This window comes from Pseudochaenichthys georgianus, chromosome 17, assembly GCF_902827115.2.
Source record: "Pseudochaenichthys georgianus chromosome 17, fPseGeo1.2, whole genome shotgun sequence".
In the NCBI taxonomy this organism is placed as follows: Eukaryota; Metazoa; Chordata; class Actinopteri; order Perciformes; family Channichthyidae; genus Pseudochaenichthys; species Pseudochaenichthys georgianus.
The window spans coordinates 31,494,327-31,509,491 of record NC_047519.1 but is presented as its reverse complement, the minus strand read 5'-3'; the positions used below and the strand labels follow the sequence as shown (position 1 = coordinate 31,509,491).

At 40.4% G+C, this 15,165-nt stretch overlaps 1 protein-coding gene across 1 annotated transcript; it reads right to left on the bottom strand.

Annotated features, from left to right (window-relative positions):
- Window positions 1-1,921: 1,921 nt before the first annotated feature.
- On the bottom strand, window positions 1,922-14,724 carry sec62 (SEC62 homolog, preprotein translocation factor). The gene is made up of 8 exons (XM_071206206.1): window positions 14,620-14,724; window positions 10,739-10,847; window positions 9,836-9,941; window positions 7,070-7,343; window positions 6,232-6,327; window positions 5,702-5,762; window positions 5,481-5,600; window positions 1,922-4,917 (listed from the first exon to the last, which is right to left on the bottom strand). The coding sequence occupies exons 1-8, from the start codon at window positions 14,653-14,655 to the stop codon at window positions 4,277-4,279; spliced, it is 1,443 nt and encodes a 480-aa protein (XP_071062307.1). The 5' UTR covers window positions 14,656-14,724; the 3' UTR covers window positions 1,922-4,276.
- Window positions 14,725-15,165: the final 441 nt, after the last annotated feature.

Genomic DNA, 15,165 nt, shown 5'->3' with positions numbered 1-15,165 from the left:
AAATGCTGTACTATGTATTTTCTTTCTACTTTACTATGACTATAACATTTTCAGGGCATACTCTTTTTGTCTTTTCATGACATTTCTAGGACATACTAAGACTTTCTTTCGACATACTATACCGCCTTTCAGGACAATTTGATTAAATACTTTATGACCTTTTCTACTTTGCTATACTTTTATTCAACATACTGTGAATACAATGACTTTTTATTTTACTTTCGTCAGTATGGTTGAAGCAGCAACTACAAAACACTGAAATGATCTCATCCTGTCTCTCAAATGTCTTGGACAAGGTTACAAACTGGATGAACAACATTTGCTTACAGTTAAATGCAAACAAACAGTATGCATGATGTTCAGTAAACGACCAGTCATCATTGAAGGATCCAATGTGTTTTTAAACGGAGCAGAAATAGAACTAGTCTCCCACTTCAAGTATTTTGGAGTCATAATGGGCTCGAACTTGACTTTTAAGAAACATATTAAGAAAGTATCCAATACCATTAAATTCAACTTGCAACATGTTAAACAAATCAGACCCTTCTTAACTGTCAATGCTGCAAAGTCATACCTCCACTGTATGATTCTATCCCACATTGAATACTGTTTGACAAACTGGTCGTTTGCTTGTGCCACAAACCTGTAACCCATAGAACAGCTGTACAAGAGCGCTATCAAGGTGTCTGACAGAAAGCCTTATTCATACCCAGAGACCAGAGTTCCCGTTAGCCGGTAATTACCGGACTACGACCCGTAAAATATGCTGAAGACCGGCAAATCTAAATCTCTCCGGTCAAAGTGTCCGTTCAAAATAATAAATAATAATTTATGTGACAGACAAAAGAGTATGTGACAGACAAGAATAGTCAATTCTAATGGGTTCCGGTGTGCATGTAAACAAATGCATAATCCTCCGCTATACTTTGCGGCCTCACCCGGTTGCATAGCGATACTTATTGTTTAGGTGTCTTTTAATAAGCAGGTAGTCATATCATTAGCTAGAACTAGCTAGATCTGATCGATATGGACATAAACGCGAGTGAAGTCTAATCTGACGGGAGAGAGAGATCAGCTGCTGCTGACGAGTCGACACGCAGCTCTGCATGATCAGCGGTGAGCGGACAAAACACACACTGCAGGTTAGAATATCACACGTAGCTATTTTAATCACCTCTCAAACTACCGTAACTAGTTATAGATATGTTTAGTTTCACTGTCGGGTCACTCATTACTGATCCGCGAGCTGCATGATACTGACGAGCTGTCAGGAGAGGGAGAGAGTGCTCCGTTTATTATTCCCGTGTTATTAAGTTACTGTTCACTTTTGAATAATGTAGTTAATCTACTATGATTAGTTTAATATTGAATCATATCAATTTGTTTTAAAGCTCAATAAATAACAAAGAAGACCTTTGACCGGCACTTTTCTAATTTTGTCCGGAAGATTTAAACTTTAACGGACATGTTGACCGGCGAAAACATATTCTAACGGGAACTCTGTCATACCACCACTGTAGTGTACCATCCTTGAAAAACACAATTTCTGGAGTTTTGAGTATGCACTTTATTTTAAATAAATGTTTACATGGACTGCTCTTGCTCTTTTGCATATCATGTATTTTGTTTTTGCTATGTTTGTAAACTTCTTAAATGTTTTATGTGAGGGACTGCGATGGAAATGAGCTCAAAGCTACATCTGGCACTGTTACGCTTGATACATTTGTTTTAAGTGTTCATTACTGTGCATTGTCCCTGCCAAATAAAAACAATTACATAAATAAATAAACATGTTCAAATGTTGTGCTGGATTTGATGTGCCACCAAGGATAAACCAACCCAACCAAAAAGACACGTTACCTATAAAAACATGACAATAGTTGTTTGCTTTCTATATTTTTATTGCAATAAGATACAGATATATTTCCAGACATCCAGTTTTATTAAAGTTTACTCCAATATTGCATGAGACAGTCTTCAGAATGAAATTGATCCAAATGAAGACAACTAGGTGATCAAAAGACAGACTTTTGACCATAGATAAAACATTGATGTTTTACAATTTCACTTTTTTATTTCCCCCAGAGATGTGCGATAAGAAGCAGCAGCATAGTGTAATAATACTACAATATACAACAGACCAATACTGTGCGACAGTCAAGAACTATTGGGAGAATTGGTATTCTTTCCTCTTTTGTGAAACGGTTAAGCCAATGTTTAGAGAACAGCAACTGGCAACTCAGGAAACAGAGATGCACTTTGCCCTTTGGGGAAGAAAACAAATATAATCAAAAAGAAAAAACATGGAGTCAGAAAGTTGAAGAGCTACACACCTCAGTGGGATTACAGGAGACAACTAACAGTCTACGTGAGTTCACTTTCAGGTCAAACAAACTGTACAGGAAGCCGTGTGGAATATATTAACTCATTGTTTTACGAGGAGAGATTTTGCCACTGGTTGTATAAGCTCGGGTTAATAACTGACCAATTGTTAGTGAGACAAATCCACGTGGAAACAATCAATGTTACGGTAGGAAATGTAAAAATATACAGAAAAACTTGTATGTAATAAATTCCCACTGTTTTCTAACCCCAGATGTTTCCTTTAAATAATGAGTTTGCGCTTTGTGATCGTAGAAAAAACAAAAAGCACATACAAATAAAAATGAACTAATACAAAATGAAAGGAAAAAGAGTTTTATACTTTATTATACTGTTATGTTTATATTTGATATATCCATAGAATCCATATATAAATGATACTATTTCTTATACTTCAATATAATCCTTGCTATGACTAAAAAGAGCCTCTAGGCAGAAAGTGATTTTCACGACGGCCTCTGAGAGAGAAACGGTTTACGTTGGGCGTCTAAACGGTTTCATTGAGACCAAAAATCTTTGTTTAGCTACACACTAACAACTTTGTGCTGTGCTTTTTATTTTATCAAAGACGTGAAAGGTTTAAGGAGTTTGACACGGCGGTTACAAAATCAACAAATCAACAAAAACGTACCCTCGCTCTCAACAATCCGCATGAGCCTGCATAACATCATTATTAGTCCTGTTTGGCACTAGAGTCGACTTTATATCTGGTTCGGTTTGCAATAAACAGTTTCATTAGAGAATTAAACATCTTCTAGCTTTAGCGGTACAACAAATGCTGACAATCTTTTGAAGAAGGAAGAAAGAAAGCTAAGCACGCCAGCTGTGTCCCAGCTCGCACTATGGTCAACATCTGTCTGGCATCACCTCCGCTAGCTGTACTACTCTGCTCTCATAACACTCCATCCAGCCACAACATGGTCGACTTTAGGTTTCGAGTAAACTTCAGGGTTTGGTCCATCTGGCTTGGTTGGGGTTTCAAAGCAGACATGCTGGTCAGTTTGATTGGAAGGGAAACTTCTCCCCAAATCAAAGATGATATTTTTCCTCTTGCCGGTATAGCTTTTCATCAATCTAGCTTGATTCTGTCTTTGGGAGTCGCTGTTGGAGACATCAGAAGGAGGACGGCTCCCTTCTCTCGGAAATATTATGGAACTACGTGGCACTCGACTCGAAACACTCAACGCCACTTTCCTATTCCGGAAATCATGACCCAGTGACTCAGGATAATCCTTTCACTTTCTACCGAATCACTGCACAGAAAAAAGTGTGCATGTACTCAAGTTCTAGTGACAGACAGGGTGAGATGTAAACCTTAATGGTGCCCTCCTCAGATGAGCTTAAACAATATAGATTGATAAATTGTACAACAGGTTAGAGGAAAATGTGTGTCTTTGATTTTGGGGTGTACTGTTCCTTTAAGCTCTGCCAGGCTGCTGGAGCGTTCTCCTGTCACAAAAACAACGAGGGCTTTTTGGCTAACGTGATTGTACCAACAACATGGAGCTCAAAGACAACAGGGGGGGGGCTCTGACACTGACTTTTAAAGAAAGGGGACATAAATAAAAACATTTGGAGAGGAAACAACAGCAAAAGAAAGTTGACGTGAGAACAAAAAGGACAAACTTCCTCAGGCAAACAAGTCGGTGGCAGTTTTCGTTTTGACATAAATAACATGTGGGTGGGAGGACTCGGATCCTCTGTAAGGCTTCTTTTAGATGATCCCCCCCATTGTCGTAGCCAATATCTATTTTCCCCTACGTGTCCATCCCGGTGCTGTTTAGTGGAAGATCTCAACACGAAGAGATGGAGCGGCTCCTCGGCCTCGAGGAGGGAGGGAGGGAGGGAGGGGGGGGGAGAGAGAGAGAGAAAGTGTGATGGGATTGTAAGAAGTTTATGTTTCAGCAGTCTGAGGACTCGTCTCATTCTCCGCCCCTTCTTTCCTCTCTTCCTCCTCCTCTTTCCTCTCTTCCTCCTCCTCTTTCCTCTCTTCCTCCTCCTCTTTCCTCTCTTCATCCACCTCTTTCCTCTCTTCATCCACCTCTTTCCTCTCTTCCTCCCCCTCTTCTTCCTCCTCATCTTTCTTCTCTTCTTCCTCCTCCTCCTCAGTGTGCTGCTCCAGCTCCTCCCTGGTGATCATCTCAAAGTCGTTTCCGTTGCTGTGCTGCGAGCCCTCGTCCTCCCGCCGGTCGCTGTCCGTGTCTGAGTGACGCTCCGCCCCCGTCCCCCCCCCCTCCGCCTCCTTACTCTCCTCCACCTCTTTGTTCTCCTCCTCTTCCTCCTCCTCCTCCTCGTCCTCCTCATCGCCGTCCTTCTTCTCGCTGTCAGACTTCTCGTCGCTGTCTGATTTCTTGTTGCCGCCCTCCTCCTTGTCGTCCATCTTGTCCTTCTTGGCTCTCGGCCCTTTGTAATCGTGAGTGTAGAGCGGGCGGAACGAGTCGATGAAGCCCACGTCGGCCGTTAGGTTGGGGAGGAACCAGAAGTGGTGGCGCCCGCCCGTTACCACCCAGATGACGAGGAAGAGGATGCAGCGAGCTGAAGACAGACAGAGACGGGTCAACTTTAAACTACAGCTGATTAAATACAGCAAAGTATACATCTCTTCTGTGTATTTTTTTATGTATTTGTTGTCAAAGCACTTCAGATATTCATTGCCATCGGGATGTTAAGAGCATTCCATGGAATATAACACAAAGTGTATCTCGAGCCGGTTTCTCAAACTTACCTACCCCACCTTTAATTATATATTTTTTCATTTTTCAAAATTCATACATTTAGGTATTACATTACTTTTGAATCACCTATTTATCCATGAAAATAGGAAATTGTACACAGATAATCAATTGATGTAACATTTGTTTAATCAATTATTCAGCTAGCCAACAGTCATTTATTTATTCATTTTAAATGTTGACAGTTCATCATCATCATCATCATCATCATCATCATCATCATCATCATCACTTGGAAATAATAGTTTTTGCAGATTAAAACTCACATCTGCTCTTCTCCTAGTAAAGGTTAATGTATATATATAAAGGATGTATTTAAGTTGATGCATGAGACCAGTACGTTTAAAATGAACTTTCTGTACTCACCGACAGCGAGAAGCAGAATACTGGCCACGAAGCAGCCTGCGGCTACACTCAGATAATAAACTCCAACTCGCATCTCTGCCGGCCAAAGAGGGAACAGCGTGGCTGCGATCACTGCGATGACTGAGAAAAAACACACACACGGTGAGTGAAGAAAGTAAAATAAGCTAAAATAAATTCTTGTTCAAAAGAAATCCATTTATGGGTTTCAACCTCCGACTCACCGAGTATCAGTCCCATGGCGAACGTCTTGAAATGAACAGGATCGTAAATCCAGACAAACACCTGAAGAGAAGAGACGTTTCAGATCACCATTCATTAGGTTGTGTTCAAATCTGGCGTCATATGCAAAGGTCTTTTATTGATCTTTAAATGTCTAAAAATATGTTCACATGACTGTTGCATATCAGCGAGCCCAAATTATTATATATATGAAAACTCACTTCTTCAATCTGGCTTTTAATGTGTGATTGTTTTTGTATTATTTGACTTTAACTTTAACTATATATTTATTTGTTGTTCCTTCCTTTTCCCTTCACTATATCTGTAAAGGGTCTTTGAGCTCCTGTAAAAGCGCTAACAAATTAAATCTATTATTATATATATATATATATATATATATATATATATATATATATATAATAATAGATTTAATTTATATATATATATATATATATATATATATATATATATATATATATATATATGGAAACTCGCCAGAAATTCTGATTGTGGTTTGTTTCCGTCCACTCACCTCGTTTCCGTCTAGAAACAGCTGATCCTCATGAGGCTCCAGTTTGAATTTCTTCTTCACGTCTTTCTTCTTCTTGGGAGTTCCAGGACTGTCATCCTGTGAGAGTTTAAATAGAAACATATTATAAACAATCTGCTAAGTTCACAATGAATGCAGAGTTTTAGATGAATAGTTAGCTGGTCAGACCCACAATGCAACGTCACCGTTCATTCACAGAATGTTGGCTGCTGCAGGTGAACAGTTTTAGCACACCTGCTTTAGTTTTCTTAAGAAATTATATTTATATTAAGTTAGAAATAGTTCAGGATATGCTACTGTCTCAGATTTCTGCACAGAATTCAGAAGTGGCATACAAAATATGTAGGGGAAGGGTTAGGGGGAAAGAGGTCGCCCTGGCGATTACACTAGGGCGTTATTATGCAACGGGCAGATGTTATTGACAAAAGGATGACGGCATTATCTTCTTTCAAGAATAGACCAGTGTTCCCTGGGAATAAGGATCATTAAAGCCCCTTCCCTTCAGAAAATGTTACCGCCTTAGATATTCGCAGGTGATTGATTTGTTAGAAGTCTTTAAAAGCAGGACTGTTTACCCACAGCCCCTGATTCCAAAGTCAACATCCACCTGTTTACTGTGAGGACCAGCAGAATCTCTGATTGGTCATCCTGTTTTTAATGGATCCCACTGCCAAAGCAGCAATACAATACTAAATATTCATATTGATGTTTTGAGACCACACATTAGATCCTCTAACGGTTATCTAACACTTTCTTGATAAGATAGATATATTATGGGTTTGTTTTTCAACATAGAGGTCAAGAGTGTTGAGTCACGTACGCTCTTCTCCTTCTTGGTTTCAGCAACTTCGGACTCTTTCTTCCTCTCTTTTTCCTTCTTCCCTTTTTTCTCCTCCTCTTTGCTGCTGTCGCCCTTGGTCTTCTCCTTCTCTTTTTCCTTCTCCTTTTCTTTTTCCTTCTCCTTCTCTTTTTCCTTCTCCTTCTCTTTTTCCTTCTCCTTCTCTTTTTCCTTCTCCTTCTCTTTCTTGATCTCTTTCTCTGGTTTTTTCTTCATCACTTTGAGAGCCCGGTGGAAGAACTGCTTCTTCAGGAGCCTACAGAGGAAGGAGAAACATTTCTGGTTACTATGCTCTTTATTTAAAAATGTTTTAGTGTAAAGGAATTTCCATCCATGTACACAAATTCAGAGCTCATGAAAATGATTTTAAACCGATATACCAGAAATATATTTAAGCAATAGCTCACGACAGGCCGTGGTATATGCTCATTATATCACAGCTAAGGTGAGCTATTACTTTTATAAAACGGTTACCAAGTGTGGCAATATGAAAAAAAAAATACACTCTAATTTAAATAGTAAATAATGATGTTCAAAATAAAATAATCCCTCCGTTGCCTTCTGCACGAAACATAGTGCGGGGTGGTCGCTATGCAACAACACTAACAGCTAGCGAAAATATTAGACAGAGAGCGTTGATCCATTATTTGGCTATTTATTTACATTAATGTGTATGTTGCCGTTTATTTTGCACCCACTGAAAAACTGTCCAGCATCAGTAGAATGGCTTACGTGGCGAGAATATTGCTCCACTTTCTCCGGTCCCCGAGATTCGGCTTCCAGTAGCTCTGGAGAGAGCTTTCGCACCTGTGGCCACTAACGGTCATCATTTCTCAGCTTTGTTTCAAGACCCGCATCAGAAAGCTTTTGAATGGTGCTACTTTTCCAGTTGGTCTACCTGCTCTTCACGTAGCTCTGCATGTTGTCGTTTAGGTGCATTTTGTTTTCTGGAGATAGGCACGGCTCAATCCTCCATAGTAAGACCACCGCGGAGGTCGAAGTTAACCGTAAATGGTTTCCATCTTAAGCTTTGTTAGTTAGTTAGTTTTGTAACGGATGTAATGTAACAGCTGTAGCTTTTTCAGATTCAGATTGCTTGATTTGACTTGTCCGTTTTATAAGATCATTTATATATTGCTTGAATGTTTTTTGTTAGTTCCAACACTTCATCCAATAAGACAATTGGCTGGTTTTCCTCACCTTCTATGACACTAAAGTGAATCTCCATCAATTTGAAGACATCACTGTGTTTTTCCACCATTGTTTTCATGGCCGTCATAGACCAGTAAGTATTAAGGCCCGGACACACCAAGCTGACACCAAAGAACTGACACAGACGGACCCCCGACTGTTGTGTCACCTCGCGTCTCTCGTCTTGGCCATGTGTCGCACTGGAACACACCGCAAAGACGGCCAAGAAGCACTACGAACTGCACATAACTCTCCTTACCAGCAGGCGGCGGTAGTGTGTATTCGTCATTCAAAAGAGGCAACAACCGGAAGACAGACTGTGTGATAACCGAGAGATGAAGAACAGACTGCGTGATATAAACAAACAACACATAGCGTGTGCGTTCCATTTTCACTCTACACCCAGAAGCTCACGGGGCTTTCCCGAACCTGTGTCGAGAGCTGGAGTTAAATGAAATCTCAGATTTGCCTTCTTAATAGTTTGTTTGGGTCCCTCACTTCCGTTTCGCTTCTCATGCACTGATTCGCTAAGCTGAACAGCCAATCAGAGTGATTTCTTTTGCCGGCTGCCCACCGATTCCGCATGTTGAATCGGTGGGTTTTCGGCCGAGAAGGTGTCGGCACGGCTGAAAAGACACGACGGTGCGGGACACACCAATCTGAGTAGGGCGTGTCGACGCTCATCGTCGGCCAAAATCGGCTTGGTGTGTCCGGGCCTTAAGATAAAAAAAAGAATCCATAAATCAAATGATACTGAAATATCATGATTTGCAGTCCTACATCCTTATACTAGTATTACAACCCGGGTATATATCAATGACCTCGATACCTTATGACGGTAATCAAAAGTGCACCACCATTAAATGGTTGAAACCAGAACCTCCCACCTATAACTGTGGATTCAGAGAGAGTGGGATATCCACCACATGGAGCAAATAACATATTTATTACGCCTACAGAAAAAGCATTTATCAAGCGATGGGCCCCTCTAATGCTTCTACTAATACCAGTGTTTCCCCTACCATTGTTGGAGCCCCCCCTGAAATTCAAGTTTTGTTTTTTAATAATACATATTTATAGCACCACATTGCAACTAATCTATCTTCTGTCACTTTTCACATCGAACATGTGCTCTTTTCTTAAATAAACTAAACACTTTCATTTTAAGTTGTGAGTTTAGTATTTTTTACCCTAAGAAACACCGATGCATTAATCAATAAAAACACTGAATACAGTAAGAACAGTTAACACCTATGTATGTCACTTGTATTGTCTTTCCATCATTATTATTTTTTGTTTATTTACGATTCTAAGGTAGGCCATCTTTATTACATTTTTTTTATTTTTAGGCCTGGAGTGGTACTCTGTTACTGGTTGACTAATACATGAAACATATTCAGGATTGTATTGATACAACTGGGAAATGTGACTGAAAGATATATTGTGCTGTATTATTGTTTGAAACAAAAAAAATAAGGTAAAAAAAAAAAATAATCCTACATGACTAAAAGTTATTCTCCTACGATATCAGGTGTGCAGCAGAGTGTTGGAGCGCACCTGTTGCAGTACTCCACCACAGACTCCCTGGTGGTGAACAGCGCCTCCTCGCCCTTCTTAGCCTTCGCCCACTTGGAGTCCAGCAGGCAGTCCACGGCCTTCGAGGCTACGAGTCAGGACACAAAGACGGACTTTAACAAACACAGAGTGCTGCAGGGACTCAATATTCAACCTGTTATCTGGACAATTATTTGAATAATCTAAAAACAAAGAAAGACACAGATGGGAACTTTTTGTTTAGTTAAGTTTAGAGGGCAGTGTAAGTGATTCAATCAATAAAGTAGCAGCTGAGGGAGTAAACAATGAGCTGAATGTCACAATAAAGCGCTGTTAAGACGAGGGAAACTGCCGATTCAGCATGTTCCTCACCGCGAACACATCTTATCATTTTTTATATTCTTGTAAAAATAGATCGCCACTTGATTGGCAGCCCATCCCAAACTTGGGATCAAACTTGAATAATGGCTGTGGAGCTCTATTCCCAGTAGGTGAGAGCCTGTAAGGTCATGTGATGGTTACAGCGCCTCAGCAATCATAACCTTTTCCTCGAGCAACAACGGAGCAAACAGCATTTCCCAAGACTGACAGACATGTGTTGAAATATATCTGTCAGTCTTGGGAAATGCTGTTTGCTCCAACATAACACAGAACAAGCAAATACTGTGTGGGAGGATCCGGTCTACGATGCAGCGGAACATATTTAATTAGTCGGACCACTCTTCAGTAAAGAGGCACAGGGTTTTCCCTAAAATACTAATGTGGAAAACCCAGCTGGCTTTCGGTTTTTGTAATAAAATCGAATGCAGTCGCACTTCTGTTCAGTAAATCCATCAAATGTCAACAGAGGGCAGGAGGTAGGAGTTGTTTTGCCAGCTGCCTCTGATCCAATGACTGAGCACTTACCGATGAAGTAGTCGACTCGATGGCCCATCATGTTGGTGGACTTGGTGGGACAGTTAAATCGGAGGTACTTGGCCACCGCCTTCTCATCCTTGGTGGGCTCGCTCACCTCCTACAAAACACGACAAACACGCGGTGAATAGCACACACGGCGGGGAAGTGATTTCAGTCAATTGCAGTAAATTCTACAATGTCATCACGTTTTTGAAAACACAAAAGTAAAACAAATACATTGACTTGACGCTTTTGGCTTATCAAGTGATTCAATAACCGACACATTTAAGTAACTCATTTATGCAACAATTGTGTAAGGAAAATATGACCATAATAATGCTGCTTGTTGATTTAAAAGACTGCCTGCAACAGCCTCATGCAACCAGAGATAGGTCTGTAACTTGAACTTGACCTGTGCATACTACATTATAACTTTTGCACAAAAATCCAAAGTTGTCTTATGTGGTTGTATTGAGAAGTGACCACACGTTGTTTAAATGATGTTGCAATCCAAGTGTCTAAACAGAAGCCTGCACAGTGCGGACCTCTAGAGATTCACATTGGGTCCCGTTTCATATAGTGGTGCACGATAATTATCGGCCCGATATTAGGAATTATGACGTCATCCCGATAAAAGTATTAATAGCCCCGATAATATACAATATATTTTTTGGGTAAAAATAAATAAAAAATACTGCGGTGTGGGTGGATGGGGATGAGGGGCGCTTGTTTTTCACTCGGCTCCTCCCGTTTTGCCAGTACTGTGGTATTAGTGGTTTAGGAAGAGGGGAGTTTCTCACAAATCCAGCGCTCCCTAACTCATGCCTGGCTGTGACGTAAATGGTGTGCGGCCGTGAAGCCAGACAGTGAACAAACATGTCGTCGGTAGTATGGGACTATTTCAAAGTTTCAGAGTTAGATAGTTCGCTTGCTATCTGTATTAACAAATGCAATGCAGAAGTTCCACGAGGAGGGAAGAAGGCAACGAGCTATAATACTTCCAACCTGATTAGTCACCTGAAACATCGCCATCGCTACGATGGTGTGTTAACAGCGTACGAAGACGCCTGCGCTGCTAAACTAGCGGCGAATCCAAAGCCAGCTGCAAAGGCACCGGGGCTTTCACCTATCGACGAGGCTTTTGAAAAAGGCAAGAAGTTTGCCAGAGTAATGCCAGGTAATAGTTGTTTCCATTTCTTAATATGGACCACTCATTGTTCAGGGAAACACATTGTCATTGATATTGACTGATTGACTCAATTATATTTATTTGGGGAAATAAATATGGTCACTTTGAAGAGTCAAAACTGTTCTTGGCTTTGTTTTGTTCATAGTAGTAATGCTCATGTCATTTGCTCACTAGTCACTACTAGTGTTTTTTTTACCACCAGGTGTGCAAAAACTACAGGTACATTTAATATATATATATATATTGTATTATTATCGGTTATCGGTATCGGTCTTGAGAAGCAGGAAGGTATCGGTATCTGTTTCAAAAAACCAATATCGTGCATCCCTAGTTTCATAGTGTAGATGTTTATCAGTAGCAATGACATGGAGTGGCCAAAAGTCATCCACACTCCTGAACACATCTGCAGTGTGTGCCGGCCTGCAGCTCTGAAGCACAGGCCAGCACAGAGGGAGGAGAGCATCAGCACAATGAGAGTCAGTGCTGCTTTCTCCAGTCCAGATGGCTCTGAGCAGCAACACGAGGAAGACGAGGCCATAAAACAAGCCTTTGTTTAAAGAAGCCGGTATCAGTCGCTAAGCTCAGTTACATGAGACCCCTACACAGAAAGCACCCTGTCCCCGTCCACACGATCTACCTGGCATAAGCACATGCGGATAAGCTGCTCTGCTCCAACAGCAATAGTATGTGAGGACAGATTGCTACTGTTCCACACCAAACACAGGTCCTTTCAAACATATACTGTAAGTAACAGTTTGGGCTTAACCGTGAATATTGCAAGACACAATGGGAAATGCCGAAATGCCAAAAAAGGAGACAGGTTGTGTAATTTGGCATGGTCATCTTAGAACAGGGCCTATGTGTGTCATGCAACTAGACTAGAACATGACCTGCTCCTAGTTAGCGCGTGTGTTACTAACTCCAGCCACAAACTAATGCAACAGCTCTGGATTTAAACATTTCTATATAAAAGTTACGGAGTTGCAATTGTTTCAGAGAGGTGTTTGTGGAGCTGTTGAACTGTTTTGATTCATACTGAAAAGAGGTTCTACCCTTTTGGGTTTAAATTGAGCATTAAAAAGCTCTCAAAACAAAACCTTATTAGATTGTTGTAAGACTTAGTTAGGGCAGGCCTGTTCTTAATTAGAGAGCACTAATTGTCTAGGTGTGCATTGAAACAATAATTGTGGCTTCATGTCAAACCTTGAATACTGTGATGTGGCATTTTAATAACACAAGGACACGAGCTAGTTTGAGTTTCAGGTATGCTCATAAATGAGATAACAGCATGTGTGTGTTATAACTGAACCTCGGACAGACAGGAGAACTATACAGCTGACATTAGGTAGAACTCAGTCTAACAACGACCCTGCAGTCATACCGTCATTCAGGTAGACTGCTTTTGTTTGTGTTTCAGCTGAACACACACGTAATGAAGGTAGGATTTAAAGCAGGCCTGCTGAATTGCAGAGTATTAGTTTCAGCTAGATGCACTTCATAAAACAGGTAAGTAACATTCTCGGTTAAAAATAAACGTCAGACCCTAAATGCTAAAAACACAATTGAATGGTATTTTAGAGATCATGAGAAAGTACAGCATATATAATTGATGTCTAATACAGAGTGATGAAGAGGCCTTTTTAATAGTATGTGTATAGTATGTGTATTCAGCTGAGCTTAAACATAATATTACAATGTCAGCTTAATGCCACGCAATACATTCCATATTTTACTAAGCACAGCATATGGAGAGAATCATCTTAGGTTATCTCACTGCTTTCCACAATGACTGGGTCCCAATACCATATTGCAGTACATAGTAATACAGTATGTACATTACAACAATAATCTCTATAGTATGTTCTGCAACTGTTAAACAATCCACATGCAGAATTTTTTATAATGAATACCGACATGTTTTATCACACTGACATGACTTTTAGAAACTTCAACACAGCTCGTGAATGAAAACTACAAATCACACTTTATCAAAAGGACTCCATACAAGTCTTAGCATATCTGTGTCTAAGCATATGCTTCAATGGGCAACTGGAATGGGAGTTACAATTTGGATGTCATGTTTTTGGAGAACTATATGGGATGCTAAAATGAAACTACAAACACCTTGTTTAAAACAATGTATTGGAGTGAAGGGAATGAACACGTAGCCACTCTGAATAAGCTGTTGCTTTAAAGTGAAGAAATGCTCCAGTCTGTGAGGCCTACCACTTCTCTGCTACCTGCACATGATGTTACAGAACAACAGTATGATGTACTGTGTTGCCTCATTAATTTAAATTCCCTCAGATTGCCCCACGTTATGTAAACACGTTTAGTTAGAGCTGACGCAGCTAAGCCTGAAAACGTTAAGTTTATTCAGAATAACGATGGTGCACTGTGGAGACACTTTAACAAAAAGTTCTTCAACACCATTATCGTGTTTATGTTAGCGTGTGAGTGCTACAGGCGATACAGATAATAAATAGCTCAAAAATAAAAACACTAACATTTGTTTTCGCTAGCCAGCTAATGCTAGCTACCGTTAGCCGTCATCTGGCTTCATCCGCAAACGGTTAACGGCTCCCCACAAAGATGCTACCGGTAACAAACGGCCCTCAAACTCTCCTAAACAAGGACACGGCTTTAATTCGGTGTCCCTTAACTTCTAGAGGGGTAATTTGTATGAGTTCAGTGATGTTACCTGGATCCGTTTCTTGTGCTTCCTGCGCTCCGCCATGATCCTCCAACTCAGCTCCTCCGACGTGCGCGAACCTGCGCACGCGCATAGATAGTGTATTATCGCGAGATCTTGCGATTTAGGGTTGAAGCATAGACTGGGTTGAAGCCTTGAAGCCTACAGAATTTAGCCCATGCTGGGCATTGATGTCACCACCTGCACCGGCCCAGTCTGTCACTTTATTTGATAAAATGTGATTACTTATAAATGGTCTATGCATTGGTTTTTCATGGGGGGACATATTTTGTCTTCTGCTATGCTGATGTTAATCCTGGAGAAATTGCCCCCCCACCACTTTTCTAACAAAGTGACGCCCATGTATGTATGAATATATATTCACACAATTCAGAGGGAAATAGTGTACGTTCCACTCTAAATATACAGTCTATAGTTCCACTGCATTTATTTGTTTTCTTAGTTACTTTGCAGATTTAAATAAATAATAGGCAATCGTAATCTGTTACTATTGTTTTTTGTTCTTTGTGTTACTATGTGTGTTTTTTTTATTTG

Bases quoted from the DNA above. Each gene is read 5' to 3' on its own strand.
- sec62 (XM_071206206.1), bottom strand. From the start codon at position 14,655: ATGGCGGAGCGCAGGAAGCACAAGAAACGGATCCAG. The intron at 7,344-9,835 runs GTGCGCTCCAAC...CTTCCTCTGTAG, and splicing joins GTGGTGGAGTACTGCAACAG to GCTCCTGAAGAAGCAGTTCT. The intron at 5,763-6,231 runs GTGAGTGGACGG...TCTTCTCTTCAG, and splicing joins TGTTTCTAGACGGAAACGAG to GTGTTTGTCTGGATTTACGA.